This window comes from Haemaphysalis longicornis, unplaced genomic scaffold, assembly GCF_048455015.1.
Source record: "Haemaphysalis longicornis isolate Haplotype H1 unplaced genomic scaffold, Haemaphysalis longicornis Haplotype H1 scaffold_4, whole genome shotgun sequence".
NCBI classification, from domain to species: domain Eukaryota; kingdom Metazoa; phylum Arthropoda; class Arachnida; order Ixodida; family Ixodidae; genus Haemaphysalis; species Haemaphysalis longicornis.
The window spans coordinates 27,721,621-27,742,517 of NW_027526361.1; the positions used below are offsets into that span (position 1 = coordinate 27,721,621).

General features: G+C 47.4%; 1 protein-coding gene across 2 annotated transcripts in view; it reads left to right on the forward strand.

Annotated features, from left to right (window-relative positions):
- Window positions 1-20,897, forward strand: part of LOC144178399 (uncharacterized) — a 343,222-nt gene that overhangs the window by 89,836 nt on the left and 232,489 nt on the right. Inside the window, exon 1 of one of the 2 annotated variants that reach the window (XM_077706221.1) lies at window positions 7,686-8,103. The exons of the other annotated variant lie outside the window; for it this stretch is intronic. Within the exon in view, the coding sequence (XP_077562347.1) occupies window positions 8,032-8,103 (72 nt within the window). The 5' untranslated portion in view covers window positions 7,686-8,031. Of the gene's footprint in view, window positions 1-7,685; window positions 8,104-20,897 lie in introns of those variants that run through there. 2 annotated transcript variants of the gene reach the window in all.

Genomic DNA, 20,897 nt, shown 5'->3' on the forward strand with positions numbered 1-20,897 from the left:
GTGGTCCTTTTGTCCGCAGCCTCGAGAAAGGGCGTTCGCGCCTTCAGCAACGCGGGGCCAGAGCGGATAAGGGGGAAATTGAAAGAGGAACCGGCCACTCGATCAGCCACACCGAGAAATGCGCTGCCGGGCATCGGTCGTGCAAGCACGACTCCACTTGATGCCTCGTCGTTGTAGAGTCGGCGAGGCGCGGAATGCCGTTGGTGGATTTTTGTAATACACTGCTCGCGTGTCATCGTACTTTAACGCCCCTATTTCCGTGTTCTGGTGCAACAATCGAATTAGGCCCGGACATTCGGAGGCGCTTGCGAAGATAGCGACGCCGTGTTGCTATCCTTCAGGTAGCCCTCGCAAAACCTTGCTGCACTCTTTTTTGTTGTTGTTGCTGCTGTCGTTCTAAACAGAGACCATCATTGATTCACTGATACCCCAGTACCCTGCTACTAATCGAAAACTTTAAAGCGAAACTTTTTTGGTCTCACTGATGGCGGTGTAGTTACCTAAAAACCACTGCAGGAAAGCCAACTTCACACAATGGAAGGGCACATGTTGTTTATGGCGACACAAGAAACAAATACTTCCTGTGGTCGCAATCGAACCTGAGTCTCTCACGTTATGAAGCCGAGGTCCATCGGATTGCTCTATTCCGGCATTTTCGAAGCAGTTTGGATTTTTCAGCGAATTTGAACGACGCTTCACTTTGAACCACGGCGATTGGGAGAAGGCGGGGGGGGGGGGGGGGGCTGAGCTTTCTCGAGATTGATTCGTTTCTGTCTGAGTTTCGTTTCGTTTCGTTTCGTCTGAGTTTCGTTTGTGAGTTTGGACTTTGACTCGCAGGCAGTTTGCACTTCGATCGTTGAAGCTTTGGCTTTGACTCTCCAGCGGATTGCACTTTGGTCGTTGACGCTTTGGGTGCGTTCCAATTTCCCGTTTAGACAGCTTCGTTGCCGTCTTCGCGGACAGTACGCCATGTTAAGTCCCGTTCCAATTCGAACGAAGCAGTCAACGAAGACTGCTTTGAGGAGACAGCATTGAAGTCAGCAACGATGCAGGCTACCATCCTGTCTAAACTGAAAAGCGACGCCAGCGCCACCTTTTTGCGTTTTTATGTTGAACCAAAAGCACTTGTTCCTTTATTTAAATATTTAGTAAAATTTACTAGTCATGAAGGTGACTTTTCTAGTTTTTAAATTACGTAACGTTTGTAATAACCACGGTAATATTAGTTACGAAACTTGCGGCTTGCTCACCTCAACATGTCTGCTGATTGATTTGATTGATTGATTGTGGGGTTTAACGCGCCGACGCAACGCAGGCGATGAGGCGCGCCGTAGTGGAGGGCTCCGGATTAATTTTGACCACCTGGGGATCTTTATCGTGCGCCGAAATCTCGTACACACGGGCGTTTTTGCTTTTCGCCTCCATCAGAAAAGCGGCCGCCGCGGCCGGGAATCGAACCCGCGACCTTGTGCTCAGCTGCGCAACGCCTTAGCCACTGAGCCACCGCGGCGGGTTCAACATGTCTGCTACGACGCTGTCGTCTGCGCTCATGTCTGCGCTGGTGTTGCGTTTGCGACCGCGGCGCCGTTCCAATTTCATTCCTTTAGACGTCTAGTTAGACTGCTTTGTAGACTGTCTACCAAGCTGTCTGCGAATTGGAACGCAGCATTTGAGTTTGACTGCAGCGGCTTTGACTTTAGTTCTTCGCCATTTGATTTTCGCACACGAGAAAGCTTCGCGTTTCAACCATCGCTGTCGTTAGACGGAGGGGATTCGAATTGTTTTCTTTAAGAGCTGACAATCAATTAGTGACCCTTACAAATTATTCGTGGCCCTCGAAAACAAATCCTATGCCTAAGCTCCCAGTATTTTTTTACATGGCGCCCTGGTGACGATCGTCCAAGGCGCACGGAATGGTTTGTGGGTAAGCTGCGGCAGTTTTGAAGGTCCATGGCGTCGTCCAAGCGACGTCCAAGTGTCGAGGTCTGGGGAGTGTGACATGTTTGAGAGGCTTGAAAGCCATGGAGACGTCATGCTATTGTTACGGATCGTAAACTACAAAAACAAATACAGCAATTATAAAAGTTATTGTATTCGCTGACATTAGGAACGTGAAGCTGGGATTAAGATAGATCTGCTCATATTTGAACTCAGTTACAGTTTATATCCGTTTTATTTTTCTTTTGTTGCGTTTCAATTCATCATCATCATCATCGTCGTCGTCATCATCATCATTATCCTTGGTGTGTCCTACGCAGGATGAAGGAGTCTCCCTTGTTCCTCCTCCCGGCAAATCCTTGCGATGCCCAAGACTGTTGATTGTTTCCGGATTTCGGGATTTGATTCAATGTGTATGTACGTCTCTAACCCAGTCTCTCGGTAGCCTTTTTAACTTTATTTATTTATTTATTTATTTATTTATTTATTTATTTATTTATTTATTTATTTATTTATTTATTTATTTATTTATTTATTTATTTATTTATTTATTTATTTATTTATTTATTTATTTATTTATTTATTTATTTATTTACCTACCTATTCGTGGTACAGGAATGAAAGAAAAGACCACGCAAATCCTTCCTGCCACGATTCCCCTATGGCAGTGAAAAACAAGAAAAGACGAAGAGGTGCCACCGAGCGCTCGGATTTCGAAATTCCCGCGAGGGCAAGTGTTTTACCCGGCGTGAAGAATCCCCCGGAGGGGGACGAGCGTGCGCTAAGAGCCGTTGGGCCCCAAAGGTGTACGCGCGCCGGACAATGGCTGCGTCCGGGCGGACAATGCGCTGTCCCCCAGCGCGGACGACGTCTTGCCTCGAGGCCTTTCCTCTCCCTCTACCCCAACTTGTGTATTCCTCATCCTTTCCTTTTTTTTTCCTCTCTTGCGTCACCAGCGTCTTTGTGCAGTTCTCACCCATTGTTGGCGGCCAGTTTTTGTTTACTCGCGTCGGGCCCCGCTTTTATGGAAAACCACGCAACCCCTTCCTTTTATTCGGCGCCCGGGAAAAGCTTTCCTCACTAACTCCTTTATCCGTCTTCCGCCCCTCCCCACTTTTTTCTCCCCCGAGCGTTCTGGCTCGCTGTATTAGATTAAGCCCGCACGGCTCGTCAAACATCGCGCTCATTCCCTCCTTGTGGGGAAGGAAAAGAACTCGACCGGCTTGAGGAGGGAAGACCGCGACAAAGAGGACGCAAGAAAAGGTGCGCCACTCTTGGAAGAAGCGCGAACGGGGGCTTGCGTAAACTCCGAGATCATTCATCGAGGGGCGCATGAATCTGGTGCTTCGCAGGAAAGCGAGGCAGCAACCCCTTCTTCCCTACCGCCATTTTTTTTCTCCCAACCCTTCCCTTATTTGTTTGCATGTCTTTCGAAAGGAAAAGGGTGGTTTTATTCTCATAAGGCGCCCACGACTGCCGTTTCCCTTGGACTCGACGAAATGCTGCCTTCGCGGCATCTTGCCACCGTCTCCTCCGTTTTTTTTTTCCCCTCGAACTTTTGTTTGTCCGGCCGGCGATGGTAGAAGACGGTTGCGTGCCCACATGAACGGTTTTGCAGAGCGCGGTGCGGAAGCGAAGACTCAGACAGGACGGGCTTTTGTTAAACCGGGTCGGAGATATAAACGTCAAAAAAAAAAAAAAAAGAAAAAAGAGAGCTTCGCTCTTTTTTGTGGGGAAGCTTACGGTCCAATCACATTTTCGCGAGAGGCTTCAGGGAATAATGGAAATCGCCCCAGTCTGCTCGCCCCCGTTTACAACGTTCAGCTTCCTCGTGGAAACGAGTCTTCCCCTTTCCCCTAAAAACCTTTTTTGGTCCCTTGCTTCCTTCTTATTTCTCTTTCTCTCTACCCGCTGTTTTGTTCGAAACTATGGTTTCAGTTGGCAGCGTGGTCCCGGCCTGCGTCTGTTGCGTAAAGAGTGCGCTCGGACCCCCATCGTCCTGGCGTGGTCCCGCCCTTTTGGGCGAGCGCGCTTCCTTTTTTGCCGGTTCGGAGGGGGCCGTTTTCCTGAAAGCCGTGAATCGTGAATGCGGCTCGGGTGGCTCGTCCACTTCTGTGCGTCGCTCCCTCTCCCACTGCTGGGATTTCCCGCCAAATTCGAGCACGCTTTGTGCCCACAAGCTTGTCCTCGGGCAATAACCTATGTGAGTGGCCATGTGTCGGGCAAAAGGGGGAAAAAAATGGAACAAACAGGTAAACAAGAATGACAACAGAGATGCGTATACGCCGACAACAGCCACTGGTTCTTCGCGGTTTTAGTTCTCCTCAGCCCGCGCCAAGCAGTGTGCTCTTTTCTCGCTTTCGTCAATGAATAGCTGCGATGAGAAATGGTCACTTCGGCATCGCCTGCGCATACCTCGGTGTCGGCCGTTTTCCTTTTGTTTCCTCTACTTTTTCTATTGTAGGCTTTTTTTTTTCTTTTTTGACGCCACGCAACCGCTGCAACCTCGCTGCTAGCTTTTCGCTGCGTTGATTCTTAAGGGTGTACTTGTAAGACCTCGCGCAATACTGGTCATCCATCAGGAAAATGTCGTGTCGCAATTAGATTGGCGGTGCGCCCCTTGGTCTCCAACACTGCAGTGAACTGTGAGGTGAGTGAAGTCGACCGAATCGGTTTTCCACATATGTTTCTCATCTTTAGGCCTCAGGCCGGACAGTTTGACGACAGCTCTTGTACTATACGTCAATTGTATTAATATGCGCCTCATCATCATCATCATCACCAGCCTATCTACGCACACTGCAGGGCAAATGCCTCTCCCATAGATCTCCAATTATTCCGGTCCTGTGCTAACTGCGAACAAATTATCCCCGCAAACTTCTTGATCTCATCTGCCCATCTACCTTTCTGCCGCCCCCTGCCACGCTTGCCTTCTCTTGGGATCCACTCTGTTACCCTTAATAACCGGCGGTTATTTTGCCTTCGCATTACATGCCCTGCCCACGTCCATTTCTTCTTCCTAATTTCTACTAATATGTCCTTAACACGCGTTCATTCCCTGACCCACTCCTCTCTCTTCTTGTCCCTTAATGTTACACCTATCATCTCCCGTTCCATTGCTCGCTGAGCTAGTCGTCCTTAATTGAAGTTAAACCCCAATTTTAGTGAGCCTCCAAGTTTCTGCCCCGTAGGTGAGTACCGGTAAGATGCAGCTGCCATACACTTTCTTCTTCAGGGACAATGGTAGGCTGTCCTTCATTATCTGAGAATGCCTGCCGAATGCCCTCCACCCCATTCTTATCCTTCTGATTATTTCTGCCTCATGGTTGGGATCCGGGGTCACAACTTAGCCTAAGTAGATATATTCGCTTACCACTCCCAGTGCCTTGCCACCTATCTCAAACCGAATTTGCCGTAATTCTCTAGAAATCGGCAGTATAGAAGCAGAGAAACGGGTATGAGTATGGGCTACGTACTTATTCCAGTTTTTGTATGTGTGTACTAGATGAGAAGCACCACTCGACACATCAGTTCCTTCTTTTTACCTTTTCATGTCAAACTGGGCATTTTATTAAAATGATAATACATTTTTGTACGGGTGTATTTTCGTGGGGCTCTTCCGTAGAAAAAACGCTCACGCCGCTGGAGGCGTCACCCCCCAATTTTGCATAAGTAGCAGCGTTTCGCACACAAAGGGGGTTATTCCTGCTTTTTTTTATTTAAGCACGAAGGCATGTAGGGTAGCGTCGCCTCTGAATTGCATGTTTGCCACTGTTCATGGGAAAAATCAATGCCCGTGCGGTAATTTAGGCTGCTACATCGCTTTTTGTCCCTTAAATACTAGCACGTCTGTATCTCTTTGTTCTTGCTCAATTACTTCACCATTCGACCAGTAACCGTCCCTTTGTAACAAAGAGAGCCACTCCTCTCCAATCTCGGGTTTTCTTTTAGGTTTCCTTTTTCCCTCGCTTTATACCTTTCACTGTTCCTTGTTTCATAAACTTACGCGTTCAGGCCCATGCTGCTGTACACGCTAGGATAAGACTGCAGTGCTTCCAAGTTTTATACTGAGGCTAATTATCAGGGAAGAATGCCAAGCCATGAACTACCAACAATCGTTATTCGTTACTCTCACTCTTTCGCACTTACAATCATGCTTGGTTTCGCTTTCCAACCACGTTCATACCGATGCTTAGGAGCAACTCTTTTGTAGCAGGCATGCGTGCATTGAGATGCCATAAATTATTCGCTGCGTATGTATACTAGTACATCACGTTCAGCCTATTTATCTGGCACAAAGCGTCGTGCCGAATAGCTGATTATGCGTTTGTGGTCGCACGTACACCGCTGCAAAATCTTGTCGACGACAAAAAATATACACCGGTGAAAGTTGTGGGGCGTCAGGGCCACCTCCAAGCCGCCGGGTTGCCAAGCAAAAGCACACAATTTGTCTGCAGACTAAGGGCGAGTCGCTGCCTTTCCTCGACAACGCTGGTTTCAATTTAGAACCACATTCGTTCGTTTAGAGTTTATGCCAATCCGTTCCATAGGCAGTCGTTGCAACCGTAAAAGCTAGAGTGAATATTTCAGTCGTCGTCCACGGACCTGGGAGTACCGCAGTGTACATGTCCGGTTCGTGTTATAGTAACCTTTTACGAAAGTATTTCATGCATTATTCACTCTGCCATTTTGTAATAGTTGCTCTTAATCTGCTTCCAGGTGCGAACAAACCGGGAACGATGGTAGATCGTTAAATATACCAGAATGTGGCAGAATATAGCGACAAAAGGGGCAGTCTCGAACAGCCACACTTAGGTGTGGAGACACGATACTTGTTGCGACCATGGCCGATCTTTTTAATCGCCTCGCGCGGTGCATTTTATTTGGGCTACACTAACCCTGTGAACTGAAGTTCCAACGGACATTAGCTGGTTATCAATCTAGATTTCGCATTTATTATTTATTTTGGACCGGGACGTTCGTAGGATTTTCCAGCCGCTTTGACCTCGAACAGAACACTTCCCGGTTTTGGCGCGCTTTCATCAGCGCCACCTGTCGTGGTCGCGCTCAAGCTGATGGAGCGAGAAGAGAAACAAAGGGCGCAGTCGATTTGGACAGCGCGCCGCTCGGCGCCGCCACCTACGCTGCAGCGGCGCGTACTCGGGCTTGAGCCGGGCGGCATCGAGCAGCCGTCGTCTGCTAGGCCGGGCCGCACGGGGCTGCCGGCCGCCCACTCCGTGACGTGCGCCCATGCCGACGGCGAACCGTGAGTTGGGGCCACTTCCACCTGGTCGACACTTCGGCGGGCTCCAGGTGAACTCGGAGAGCGACTGCATCTTCCAACACTCGCCATCCGGAGCTCTCTGAGCGAACGCCCCGGCGTCTTGAACACAAGACGATTCCCACGCCTCTCGCTGTGCTCGGACTTCAAAGCGAACGGCCTTCCTGCCATGATAGCTTTCTAGCTTGCCGAAAATTGCCCCCGAGAACAATAGAACGGCCACTGCATTATCTGGTTGTAGACTTCGTAGGAAGCCGTTTCTGTTGGCATCCCTTTTCCGACATCCGAAATTTGTTGTCATGACTATTGGAACACGTGTCAGGCGGACGCTCCTGGAAGTTGGCTTCGTTCCGTATCTCACTGATGAAAGAGGATTCGTTTGACTTTTTAACAAAAATCCCTGAAGCGCTTTTTTTAACTTGGTTCTTCTTGGTCACCTTTTCAGGAATAATTATCTTTACTGCAGTTTTTGGTTTTGTATGTTCCTCAAATTAGTACTGTCGTCGCAGGGAGTTAGTTATCTAGGGTGGACGAAGACATCGTGCTCGCTAGCTTCTTCGGCCAACTGTTGCATGAGCAGCATTCAATCTTATTGCTTACGCTCTATACACTTCCTCCGCGGTAATTCGACCCCAAAAGAAGAAATTCCACAAGTCACGGGCGTGACGAGACGTTGAAGATGACTTGGCGATGAGCGCGATGAGGTTTCTCCGCGATCGGTGCTTGGTCAGGAAGAATGCATGGCCCCCAGTCCGGCCCTAGCCTGGAAGCCTTTCTGCAACACTGCGCTGCAGTGACTGGTCAAGCTCTCCATGTACAACCTACGGAGCTCCCCGCTTCAAGAGCTGCGCGAACTGGCGCTCGTTCCCAACGCTGCAGCCAGTGTGAGTCTTTCTCTCCCCTCTCTGTCTTTCTACTTCCCTCCCCCCCCCGTCTCTTCTCCTGCGGAAGTCACTAACCGCCTGGGCCGCTGTTTAATTCTTACTAAGTTTGAGTGCTTCCTACTGTAATAACGTTATTCGGGACCTGACTCACAAAAGGACTGCACTTATTTTGTTTTTCTTCTAAGACTATACGAATATGCATCGAAGACCTTTTAACAATGATCTTAACAATGATCTTGATCTTTTAACAATGAAACACTGTTCACGCTCACTCCTTTTTTCTTTGTCACTTAGCCCTCCTCCCCTCACTTTTTCTGCGTAAGCCTCTTTCAGAATAATAATCCACAAAATGCGAGAAAAAAACCGAGAGAAATGTAAATTGCCTATTCGAACCGCAGTTTTCAGTCACCACACAGATTCGGCAAGAATATTTCGTTCCCATCCCATCTGCTTACTGGAGCAAACCTGCGCACCCTACTTAACTGTCTGACGCAGTGGTTGGTTCTCAAGTACGAATGTGCCGGGGACCCCTTCTGCCTTGCAGAAGTGATGAAGGACCCCAAGCTGTATACTATATCGATCTATGTCATAATAGCAACTATTTGCACATTCAGCTGAAGTCGCTCGCAAATATTCAATGTCCGCCGTTTGCGCTTAGTTTTATGCTGATACATGTCATATTGTCAAAAGATTTGCTTTTGCAGATAACAGTGGCCCAAACACTTATACGCTGTATTTGCGTGTCTGGCTTTTTTGCATCGCTCGCCTGTTGTGCAAAAAGCCCCGTTGTGCGAAAAAAGCCGACGTTAAATAATGTGCAAGGCGGAGGAAATATAAACGTAGGGAAGCCACATTTCTGCCTTCTCAGCAAGGTTTGGCAAACAGGTAAGTTAATGGGAGAGGGGGGGGGGGGGTAGAGGAAGAGCTTGAGAAAGCTTCGCGGACCCCTAAAAGGCCCTCGCAAACACCCTGGGGTTCCCGGACCCTCATTTAAGAACCACTGGTCTAAAGACTGCTGCCTTGCAATTCATTAGCCTATGTTGCCATGTCTTTATGTCTGCAGCGCATATTGGTAAGATTGACATTAAAATGCATTGTGTTTCTCCCAAGCCTGCGCATGCGCACTGGCCTGTTTTATGAACCGCGAGAAATGAAAAACTTTAGCGCATATTTTTACGATCTATTCGAAGTTCCCGCGCCAGACCCCATCCCACACACCTTTTCTAGCGCACTTCGCCGTCTTCTTTGAAATCTATATTCTCCATTAATTAGGAATATGGTTCCTCAAATAGGGTTTGCGCTGTTTCCTCTGTGAAACTCAGACAGTCAGACAGCTTCCTTTTTAGTGTGATTCCCTGCTTCGCTGTGGTTCGCTGTTGCAAGTTAAAATGTTTTATGACCTGTAAAGCTTACTTTTCTTCAGTCATCGTGCTTTGTCGGGTCGCTGTATCGCGGGATCATTTCCGGATGCCAATTTTTCTTACCTCCGGCTGATTCGCACACATATGCGAAACTGCCAACCAACAAATCAATGCTTTTTCGGAGCAAATTTTACTTGGCGCCTCTCAACTGAAACACTTTTTCCGTCCCTATCAAGTGTTCAAAAAGCATTAGTAAAACTGTGCAAGCCTTAATAGATTAAATTTAATGGCTCCCTACAATATACGAAAAAGTATATTTAAGCGCATTTGTGAGGCAAGCGCAATTCCAAAACTTTCAACCCACATGTCGTCCAAACTGAGCCCATACAGCGACTGTGGCACCGATCGACGAACATGCGTGTACACTAAGATGTTTTATAAGTGAAACTTGCTGGCGAAGCTAGCCCCTGGGCAGAATGAGACTAACAACCGGGCGCATTTGCTGTATGGAGATTATTCGATCGGTAACGTGTGCTAATAGGTCTGCATTGAGTGCACGGATGGGCATGTGGCGACAAGGGTTGGGTTACTTTTTTTATTTATCTGAAACACCGGCTGCTTTGTTAACGTAACCTCCATAGGAGCATTTGGCTACTTATGAAACTCGCAGTGCGAAGCTGGGTTCCAAAATGTTTCCAAGAAACGGTGTTCTTCCCCTATCTTTGGAGGAAAGGCGGAATTATCCAGAATACGCCCAGATAACCTAAGGAGATACGCGATAAAGATACACGGAAAACATAAGCTATAAGTTTCGAATCAGAAAAGTCTTGGATTTAAACGGAGGGTCGAGTTAACCTAGTTGGAAATAATGAGGTTCTGCTTAGAAGTGTTTTCCGCCCTTTCTTAATTTTAACAGCATTCACATCTCTATTTTTATGAATGACTGTGTTCATAAGTGCCTGCCGTATCATCATGCACCCAATATAACAGCATCGCGCCCAACGGGTATAAATAAGCAAACATTATACTCATTCTTTCTTTCCTCTATATGATACACTCTACGGCAATTCCGCTTTTCAGCTTGTGACTAACCCACGCGTCCATCGAAGCGATTTCAGCGAGTGACAGCACCGTACGTTCATTGCGTGATGCCATAGCGTCGTCAAAACTTTTGAGCCAATCGTTTGCTTGACGTCGTCATTCCCCGGAATTTTTATTGTTCGCTGCATGAATCGGTCAGTCAGGTGCACTGTGGCGAAGCTGAGCGAAAGGATTGTCTTCGAGTGTATACATATTTTCGGAGCCAACGTTTCGCAGCGAGTTGACATTGCATGCATGTGCGCATGCCCTGGCACTCTGACGTACGGGGGATAACCTTCCCAGGCGGTTAGGATACGAAATTATCCCTTGCAGAGGAAAAGAGAAACACTCAAAGTTTCCAGTAACGCAACAAAAACAGAAACGGTATTTACTGCATCTTAACCAGTGAATAAAGAGACAAAAAAAAGAAATCACGGGACAAGTTGTCAGTTTTTGCTAATCAAGATGCAGTATTCACGTAACCATCCAGCGCGACTTTCAGTTTTGAAGAGAGAGAGAGACAACCTTTAATAGAAAAGGATGACCACTGGTCACGATGGGGAAAGGAATGGGGAGGGAGGGTACAGTTTTGAAGAAAGTTCACGTTGCTTTAAGATAACTGCTGCACAAAATATCAGTGCTACCATTCCGAATTTCGAGGTCTTCTAATGGAATCGCTTCTTTTACCTTTTTGCTGTGCAGTAAAGACATAGGCCCTCCATTAAATCCGCAACGAAAAGACCTGATATGGACAGTCAGGCAATTTTTTTCCAACTTTTGCAATACCTCGGCTTGCAGTGTGAAGCGTTGCGTTGACCGTTGAACTGACCTGTACGGAGACCTTGCCTGGGAATGTCCCGTTTCCAGACGGCGACTTTTGAATTCTGCTGCGTTGTAGAATGCATCGTTGTGAACACTTATCCGCCAATGGTCACCGTTACCAACCTATAGAGAACCATTACAGGCCCCCAGCAACCTGCTCAGCCGATACGCTGAGTGAACGAATGGGAATATCCCCCTCTATTTTTTTTAACTCGAAAGTGTTTTATTCCTGGATACACCAAGATTTCGGTGGCGTCATATCCGTCACGGAAGTGACGCCAGTACAACTAAGCAAGCGGCCTGTAAAGGGTGCACCCCTGCTCACAAGGTCTTCTTGTGGGGAAGCAACCTTTAGTACTAAAGAGTGCGTTATACTTCGGGTTGTTCGTTGGCGGGTTGTATAGCTTACCACGAATGTGTTTTATGCCGGAATACACCAAGATTTCACTCACGTCATATCCATCCCGGAAATGACACCAGTGAACCTTTGCCGAATCGACCCGCCAGCAGGACCGTAGCTCGCCAAGCGCACCCACAAGACAGCCGCCGACCAGCAAATCATGCTCATTTCGCTGCAGATTTCGCTACACATTTAACTTTCGCCTTTTAGAGATTCCTATGACAGAGGAATCAACCACAGTTTTTTTTTTCTATCTAGAGCCGCTGTTTTTAGAAAGCTCAAGCCACAGCGTGCCTTCTTGGGCTTTCATGTAACACGCACGAGTCGTGTTACAGGTGCCGGCGTGTTCACCGGTACCATGTTAAATTTAATTGAGTCACGTCCTGTATCGCTCTGTTATTCGCAATGTTACTATTTTAATATGACGACCTTATTAAAGGGGGAAATCCAAAAGTTCCGTCGGTGTTTTAATTTTACTTAGTTTTAAACGGGCATCAGAGAGAGGTTCATTGGTCGCAACGATTTTATGAAAAGGAAGGCAACCGGCACACTGTGAGGGCGTGGCAACGCGAATCATTTATAGGGCCCGTGAAGACAAACTGCAGGTTTGTTGAATTTAAAAGAACTATAGCCTCCTGTAACTCACTCAACCCCAGCCCCGAAATACGTTTTTTTTAACTAAAAAAATACAACTATAAAAAAAAATGTTTAGTGTTGCACGACATCAGCAATGCCGTGTTACGGGAATACTAAACGTAGAAATATTAGTGTGTTAACTCGCGGTGAGCATTCAAGTGATAGGGCCAAACGGAACTAGAGGCGCCACTACAATCGCAGAGTCATGTTTCTTGGTGGTGGCTTTAATCAACATCCGCCGATCGCACAAACAAGTTCCTGCGGTGTCAGAAGCGCCCGGCGAGAAAGTCGCTAGAAAGTTGCAACTGCTTGGTCTGTTTTATCCAATATCTAACTTTGTTTTTTTTTTTTTGGGGAAGTTAGCGCTGAAACTGGCGTCATTTTTAGTGGGCCAATGAAGTTGTTCTAATGTACCCAGCGTTTATTTTGTCTTCATGGCATGCTTGGAAACCGAAACAAAAGAATCCTTTATTGAAATTAACAGAATGGGAGGATGTAATCTTCCTGACCCTAGAAAATGTAATAGGGCAGCGCTCCTTTACGAAAAGTACAGACGATTCTATAGCTCGGCACGTAATGACGGAGCTGAGCCTTAAAAACACTCTGAAGTCAGTTTATCGCCATCCTATTTCTGGTTAATTAGGGGTAAAATTGATACGTGTTCTGAAGTATATCTTAAAGCAAAACTGCAGAGCAAATCTCGAAAGGGCTGAAAATATTGGGAAGCACAACTCACTGACATGGCGGTCGCAGGTTTACGAACAATTTTTTTGTGGCGAACCGCGGCTGTGAGTTAACAAAGTTCGCCCCTATATCACTTTACAAAATCTCAATACTCACCTACCTCATGTACAGCCGGTAAAAGGCTTGTCTATAACACAGCGTTCGTACTCTCAGCCCTATCCTGCCCCGCCGGAGCGGGATTTGAATAAAACTACTGCGGAATTCTGAAGTCTTAGCCCTTCACTTTTGCATCTGACATGTTTGGAACGAGTATGTTTCGGCAGTTTTCGGATGTAGCTGGTTGAAGTTGAAATCGCTGTTATAGAGAAGCGTTTTACCGGCTGTACAATCTGTACTTGACGTTATTCCAGTAAAAAAAAAAAGTATATACGATAAAGCGAGATTCCAATCTGTTACACGCGCACAAGCGGCGGCGTGTCGACCCCTGACCTCACCATTAGTTGGTAAAATACGGTTCGACTAGAACTCAGGTATTTAACGAATTGAACTGCTTTTCTGCACAAATACGTCCAAGGTGGCCGAAAAAAAAAAAACTGGGAAAATAGGCAGCGCAAATAAAGCTTAATGTGAAAAGGTTTTACTTTTTATGTTTGTCTCTCCTTTCGGTCGGTGCCTGTATCACCTGAGCTGTTTGTGCATGATGTTTTTACACGAGTGTAGATCTGATACCCCTCAATTATCGTGGCATAAAAAACACAGCGCGATGCGATTGCAAGTCGCCTGGCTACTGACACGCAAACAGAAATGCCATTAATGATGAAAGGATCGACTTGTATGTGGCTAGGCACGTGTTCAGAATTGATCGGATACACGGATATAGAAAGCAACGATAATGTGGTGTCGCAAAATCTGTGCGGTAAAGGAAGCATTCATCTATGTCTAAATGTTCGATTTGAACCTTTACACAAACACAAGAAAAACGAAAAAAAAGTGGCGAAGCTTGTACTAAGCCGCGCAAGGCTTGAACCGTAGCGAAGCTGCAGGATTTCTTCCTGCGTGAAATTGAAATTGAAATTGAAATACGTGTTCCGTCGTCGCTTTGCACTGTGCTATCATCATATGCATCTATATCGTCGTGTTCCTCCTGCCAAACATTACATGGGCGGTAGCGCTTGACGACAGCTGGGGCGCAGCGGTGGCGCGTACGTGCACTACGCGTGCGCGGCGTTGCTGGAGTCGCGTCGAAGTTCTGTGGGACAGGTTCTGCGCCGGCTTTGGCGTTGTAGGTTTTTCGGAAACGCGAGGCACTCCTTAGGGTTTTTTGTCAGTTTTTTTTTTTTTTTCTCTTTTTTTCGTTCTAAAGCTCCTGCGCGAGCCTGGAACGCTAGGCGGTAGCCGCGAAGCACGCGTTCACGAGCGCTCGGCATTTTCTTGGTATTTTTAACGCGTAACGCACCACACATTATGGTCAGCTGTTAAAAAAGACAGAAATAACATTTATAGGTGCTGATTTGCGTATATAAAGCCAATCCCTTCGCGACTCAGCACTCGTTTTTCTAAAACCACGTTTTCGCTTGTAAACGTGCAGCTGATGCGCAAAAACATTGCAGTGACGTGATTAGTAAAACGCTGTGTACACGCTTCACCGAAATCCAAAAGTGTGCGGGGCTTCGGTATTTTTTTTTGACATTCCGTTTTTCTTACGGCATACTCAACGCGGCTATTAGATCTTTGTGCGATGTGGAGGCTGCGTAGCCAGATAAAGAATATGAAAAAGGCAAAGGAAATATGTATTCGGCAAGAGAAGGTCAATTTTGTTGCGCCGCAGGCAGGAAAGAAAAATTTGCAGAGGCGGATTTCTAAATCTGAACCGGCGGCGCCTATTTTAGTTTCTGGTTCACGCGTCTTGCTTCTTGAGAACCTACTCACACGCCAACGCTTTCAACGCCAGACACTTTCAATGTGGTCCCAATCCTATTGGTGCAAAATGAATGCCGCAGAATATTTCCTTGCCTGAAGTATTATTCTTGAGTCACTGTCAAAAAGCGTGCGAGTATGACCGAAGACATAAGCTCCTGCTCCCGAGCAAAATATGTATGCGGTGTTGTTTTCAGGAGAAGTTTTAGGCCTTGGGTGGAGCTGCATGTATTGGAGCACATACCGACTGCACTATACGCTTAGAATTCATGTTGGCAGGTTGGTGCTCGGACAAGCAGCATAAAAGAGCGCGAAAATTTAACGTATAGTCTACCATGAGCGCTAGCCCCGCGGTCCTGCGCCTGTTTTCTGCGGTATCAATCGTCAAATTCTCACGCATTTATGTTTTGCCTATACCTCGCAGCGCGCACTGCAAACGGAAGAATTTAGACGGGTTTGTTTGAATCCTTCTTCAATGCCTGAAAGATGGAGCTGAGCCGATAAAGTGAAACGATTTCTCCGATAGAGAATCAACCAGGCTAGTCAATTTACAAGACAGGGAATGTTTTCCAAATTGCGATACGGCTAATCAAGGGGGAAAATTTGAATTAACTTTCATTCGCAGACTGCGCTGCACCAGCACGTTCAAGAAGTTGAAAATCGAACTTTAGTTGATGGTCACTTAATGAACGTCTACCACAAAGTATTGCCCAGAAAGCTTTTTTGTTTTCTCTAACATCTTCTATAAAAAGAACTTCTCATTTAACACATTACCAGCTGATGGGACACGGTGAATGCCGAATTGCTTTCAGTTGTCCGGCTTGCTTAACTCGTGCACGTTTCTTCCAACCTTACATTTTGCCGTCAGCTCCGTATCCCGCCGATCATTAATATCTAAGTATAACAAGTTTGAGGTATTCCTTCTAAGTTAAGCAGGCGAGTGAGTACTTCCTGAACGTAGCTTCGTGCTTGAGCCTGACATGTTTTCAGTATGATATACTTTCACCGCCGTTCAGAGCCTCACGGCCCGCGTCTTGTACGCGAGGAAAGTTTCTCGTGAGTTCATAACCTTCTTCAACAAGCCCAGTGCGGCCCTTAACGTCCACTGCACTTCCTTCTTGTTTTGCTTCGACGTTGATTTCTCACGTATACGCAGACGCAGCAGTGTGTGCTGACAGAGAAAGAGAGAGAGGGAGAGGGAGAGGGAAAGAGGTGGGGGTAATTGGTGCCGGGGAAAAAAAAAGGGCAGAAAGGGAAAGCCGTGACGCGCCTAGCTTGTTCCTCCGTGCAAGTCGGTGTTCCCTGTGTCGGGACCACATGGCGAAGGAGGCAGCTTGTAAGAAGGGCCAGCTGCCGGCCGCTGCGCAACCTGGCGTGATGCGGAGGCTCGCAAGACGTTTGTGCTGCCCGCCCTCCGTCGTCACTTTCTTGCAACTAGTGCAGGGGCGTGCCTCCGCGGCCGCTTGCTACTACTACTCGTTTTTCCCTAGTCCTTGTTCTTGTTGCGCTCGGCAGCCTCTCCCTCTCCCCCCGCGGCGCCTCTCCCCGTTATCGATCGGACGCATTTTTCTTTTCCTCCCCGGCGCCGCTCCTCTTCCGCCGCCGCGCCCAGCAGTGCCGACGAGGGAGATGGAAGCGGCGGCGCTCTTGTTTTCGCGATGAGTGCGTCCGCTGCTTTTGTTTTATTCTTGTTTTTCTTGCGCTGCCGTGACGCCGGCGCCGCCGCCCGCTACTTTTAAAAAGCGCCAGTTTGAGCCGAAGAAGAAAGCGTGCAGGGGGGAGGGGGGAGCCGCTTCCCTCCCCCCCTCCTCCTCTTCAGCGACAGGGAACCATTCAAACAGATGCGCGCACACAAGCAAAGAGGCTTTTGATGTGCGGGGGCGTTCCACGCCCTCAATTATGCTAATCTCATGTCGACGCCACTGGGTAAATTATTTTAATGAGACTTTCTCTCCTGTCTCCCCGCGGAGGCAACAGCAGCAGCAGCGGCGGCGCCTCTTCCCCACTCTTTTTGTCTTTGCGCCCGGTCCTCTCCACCGGATCGCGCCCACGGAGAGTCCGCACCCACGCGCGCCCACGCGCGCCGCGCTTGTCTCGAAGCTTGCTCTCTGGGGATGAGGAGGAGGAGGGGGGATACCTCCAGCATCCCCGCGCTGCTGCTGCACCGCTCGGCGTCGCCGCTATTTTTCTTCGCTACTCGGAGAAGAAACGCTGTTTGCACAGCACCGCAGTCTGCGTTTGCCGAGCGGTGCGCCGCAAGCTTCTTCATCTTCTTCTCGGCCGATCCCGTTTCTGCTGCCGGGCTTTCTCTTTGAGGGATCGTCGGGCCCCGGCGACGTTCGTTGGCGCTCCTCTCCTCCCGCCGAGTCGGCGACGTCGCTGAGCCGCTGGCGAAGAACGTGGTATTTCGGTTCGCCGCCCTGACCGTGAGTAGAGGGAGCTGCTGACCGGCCCCCTTGCGGCAGCTTCACGGCATGGCTCGAACGTCGCCTTAGTGTTTTGGCAGGGACGTAACGCGGAGCACGTGACTCCGGTTCGTCTTGATGGGGCGTAGTTTAGACTTGGATGGGAACTAACTTACGGAGAGGAGGGCAGGCAGTTAATTCGAGGGCAATGCGTTTTGTAGACACCAGTCGGTGGGAGGCGTATCTGTGACGAAGTTGCTGCTTCGTCCTTCGCTTTCACTGCTCCGATCACGTGTTCTGGAGCGCACCTGCTGTCTTCTCGCAATGGGCTGGCGAACGGGCACCCGAGTCCTCGTTTAATCTATGAATCATTGTTCTTGCACCCTATGCGTACTAGTGCTGAATTTGGTGTCCGTATATACAAAAAAAAAATCGCTTTTAATCGTTGCGGAAGTTCTAGGGGGAAAGTTCGAGTTATTCTAAGCAACGTATAAAAAAAATCCCGGGCCATCGCGAAACCTAGAGAGGGGCGAAGCGTGCAGTGTCTCTGTATTCTTGGCGCCTTGGCGTTTTTGAAACATGAAACCGTCGCGGGTAGAGGTTTACAGCTTTGCTGTAAGTCTCGTGTCTTTGAAGTACGAAGCGTCGTTCTAACTGGAGGCGTTGGAAAATGAGTGCCCCGGTCTGTTCTTTCAGTAAGCGTTTTTCCCACCAAGATGAAACGTTCTAGCGCGAGGCGTTGAAAACGAGTGTCCCAGTGTTTTGGTACCGTGACTACACGATACTACGACGACATGAGACGCCGACAGCCCGAGCCCCTAAGGGGCTTCGTCCCTAAGGATCAAGAAATTCCCAAGTGGTAATTGTCAACTCGCTCGTAAGCCTGCACTGCTCTGCAATACACCGGGCCTCATAAAGCCGGCTTCTTTTTTAAACAGAACTGCATTGCTAGAAAGACTAGGTACTAGGTACAATATAACCGGTTTGATATCAAAGTGTAAAGACCCCACACTTTAGGGCAACCCTGTGGTTCAGCTGCACCAAAGCGCACTTAGGTGACCAAACCGTGCCTCAGAAATAAAATTTAGGTGAATATAGGTGTGGAGCATACGATTTGACTCAAAAACTCGATATGGGCTGTGGCATCTCGCACCGCAAGCATGACGTTCTGCATTGCGCAGTGACGGAGCGGAGATGATAGTATTGAGTCAAATCATATGTACGCTGCTGTCACGCGCCGAATTTGCTGTGTTGGAGGCGTGAATCAGTCAGTGTTGAGCTCCGTGGTGAAGCTTAACCATAGGACTGCCTTAAAGCGTTGGACATTTTAATAAATACCTTTTTGTACACTCTACGTATCTCTATAACACACTATATATATACACCGAGCCCCTTTTAAAGTTGGCTTCACCACAAGGCGCCAGCGCATTGTTGAAAAGAGATTTTGTCACGTGTTTTATAAACGGTCACGATGAATATATGAAGATTCCAGAGCCTTATATTAATAGCATTTTTAAATGCGGCGGAAGTGCGACGCTTCCAGCGTTACAGGCAGCACTCGAGTTTTCGCTTTGATTTCACGTGGAAATTCTGCAAAAAAATTAAATAAAGAAATTGATACACAGACTAGGGAGAAAGACATAAGACGCACATGACGCCCGTGCGCACATTTGCGGTAAACGCTTTAATATAGTATTTGCGTTACATGCTTACATACCGTAGTGTCGGCAGTCACACGACAAGTGTTTTGTAGATGAAGAACGCTTTCTCTTCGGATACATTACTGAAATGTGTTTTAGTTACTTGGTAAACAAGGTTTCCGTATGATATTTGACTACACAGCTGTTATTCACGCAATTTTGTCTCGCAACAGCAGGGGATAAATAACATGCCAAACTGGGGAAGTTATTGTACAACTCGCTTCCGTATTTCTGCTGGTGTATACAGGTTAGCGTATGCGTTCCAATTTAATTACTCCTACACAGGCTACGAATAATATACCAGAATGCGACATAGATCCTATAGGTTTTGTTTACGTACAGTGTTTGTCAATATTTTCCAGGCCACGCCAAAAGTTCCCGGGCCACAAAGAATTGAAAGAAAAGATTAACGTTTAACTGTGACCGAGTTGTTTTATGCAAGTAAGAAAGAAAGGTATTTTCTCCAGCTTTCTGGCATGAAATGTTTCAGCCTCGCTCGGGGGATAACCTTCTACTTTGAAATTTTTTGTGGCCTATGCCCTTATAGCATGGCGTACAAAATTTTGACAAAGGCTGTACATACGGCCACCTGTATTCACTTTTCAAGACAGTGTAAATTGTTGAGGTAGTATGCCACCGCTACGATAACCGGTGCTTAAGACAGTTCTTGCCAGGGTGGATCTTTGCGTTCTCGAGTCGAGACTTGTGTAGCTCACAAAATATTTTGCTCGCCTGTGGGCTCTCGTGTATACTTTTCATGGGGCTGCACATACTGTATTTTCTTTTTTTAAAGTTCGTGCACTCTGGCATCCTCCTTCTTCCCCCCTCCATCTGGTGAGAGAAATGAAAGCCATTTCTATTCTCAAGTATCGGTCAGAGAACAATGTTCAAACGGCATGGCGATTTTGTAGAGTACTAGCTTGCTTCTAATCGACTTTCTACCGCAAGTCTTGCTCAGTAGTCGGTCGCCTGAGGATATTACAACATGACCAAACCATAATGTCCAAGAGAACGCTAAAAAGAAACAGAACATCGAGCTTCTTTGAATTTGCCGACCAAACAGTTGATGCTTGAAGCGTCGCTAATTTGTGTTTATTGTTTTTCTCACAAAAATGTCGACTGAGTTAATTGGAGTGCGGCGTTCCCTATGCCACAAGTTGATGGCATACGTACCATACGTGTATGGATTATGCAAAAATTCCAAATAAAGTTTGTCTCCGCATGTTTTACTTAACGTGTAACAGGCCTAAACCAATATAAAATAAAGTACAGGCCTATTCTGTGCTAAAATGTTGCAGCAAACAACAAATAAAAATAAGAAAGAAGCAACAGAAAGACGGAGCAGGAAGAATGAAACGCTCCGGGCGAAAGACCTCGTGTACTGCCCGGGTTACAAATCTTTGTGAGGGTTACAAGAAAGAAGCAATGAACAATAACAATCAGTGAAAAAAGGAAAATAGGGAAGAATAACGTTCACTTAGTTTGCGCGATCCTTTGAATTCATTCAGCCTTCTTGTGATGACACTCAAACACGTCAGTTCGCGTGGTATGTTCTTCAGGTGGTCGCAAAAGCTGTTTCAATAAAGCTGGTATTTATCGCTATGTGACAGCGGGCTTCGGGCATATATTTCGGTCAACCAAGGAAGGTCGTGCTGGCACACAGGGCACCTCGTATCCTGCGGTTCGCACGATGTCGGGCATCATTCAATCACTCTCTTCTACTTCTGCACCTACGCTACGCACAGCGCAGAGGATTGATTTGTAACCGAGTGAGCGTGAGCGTGAGCGT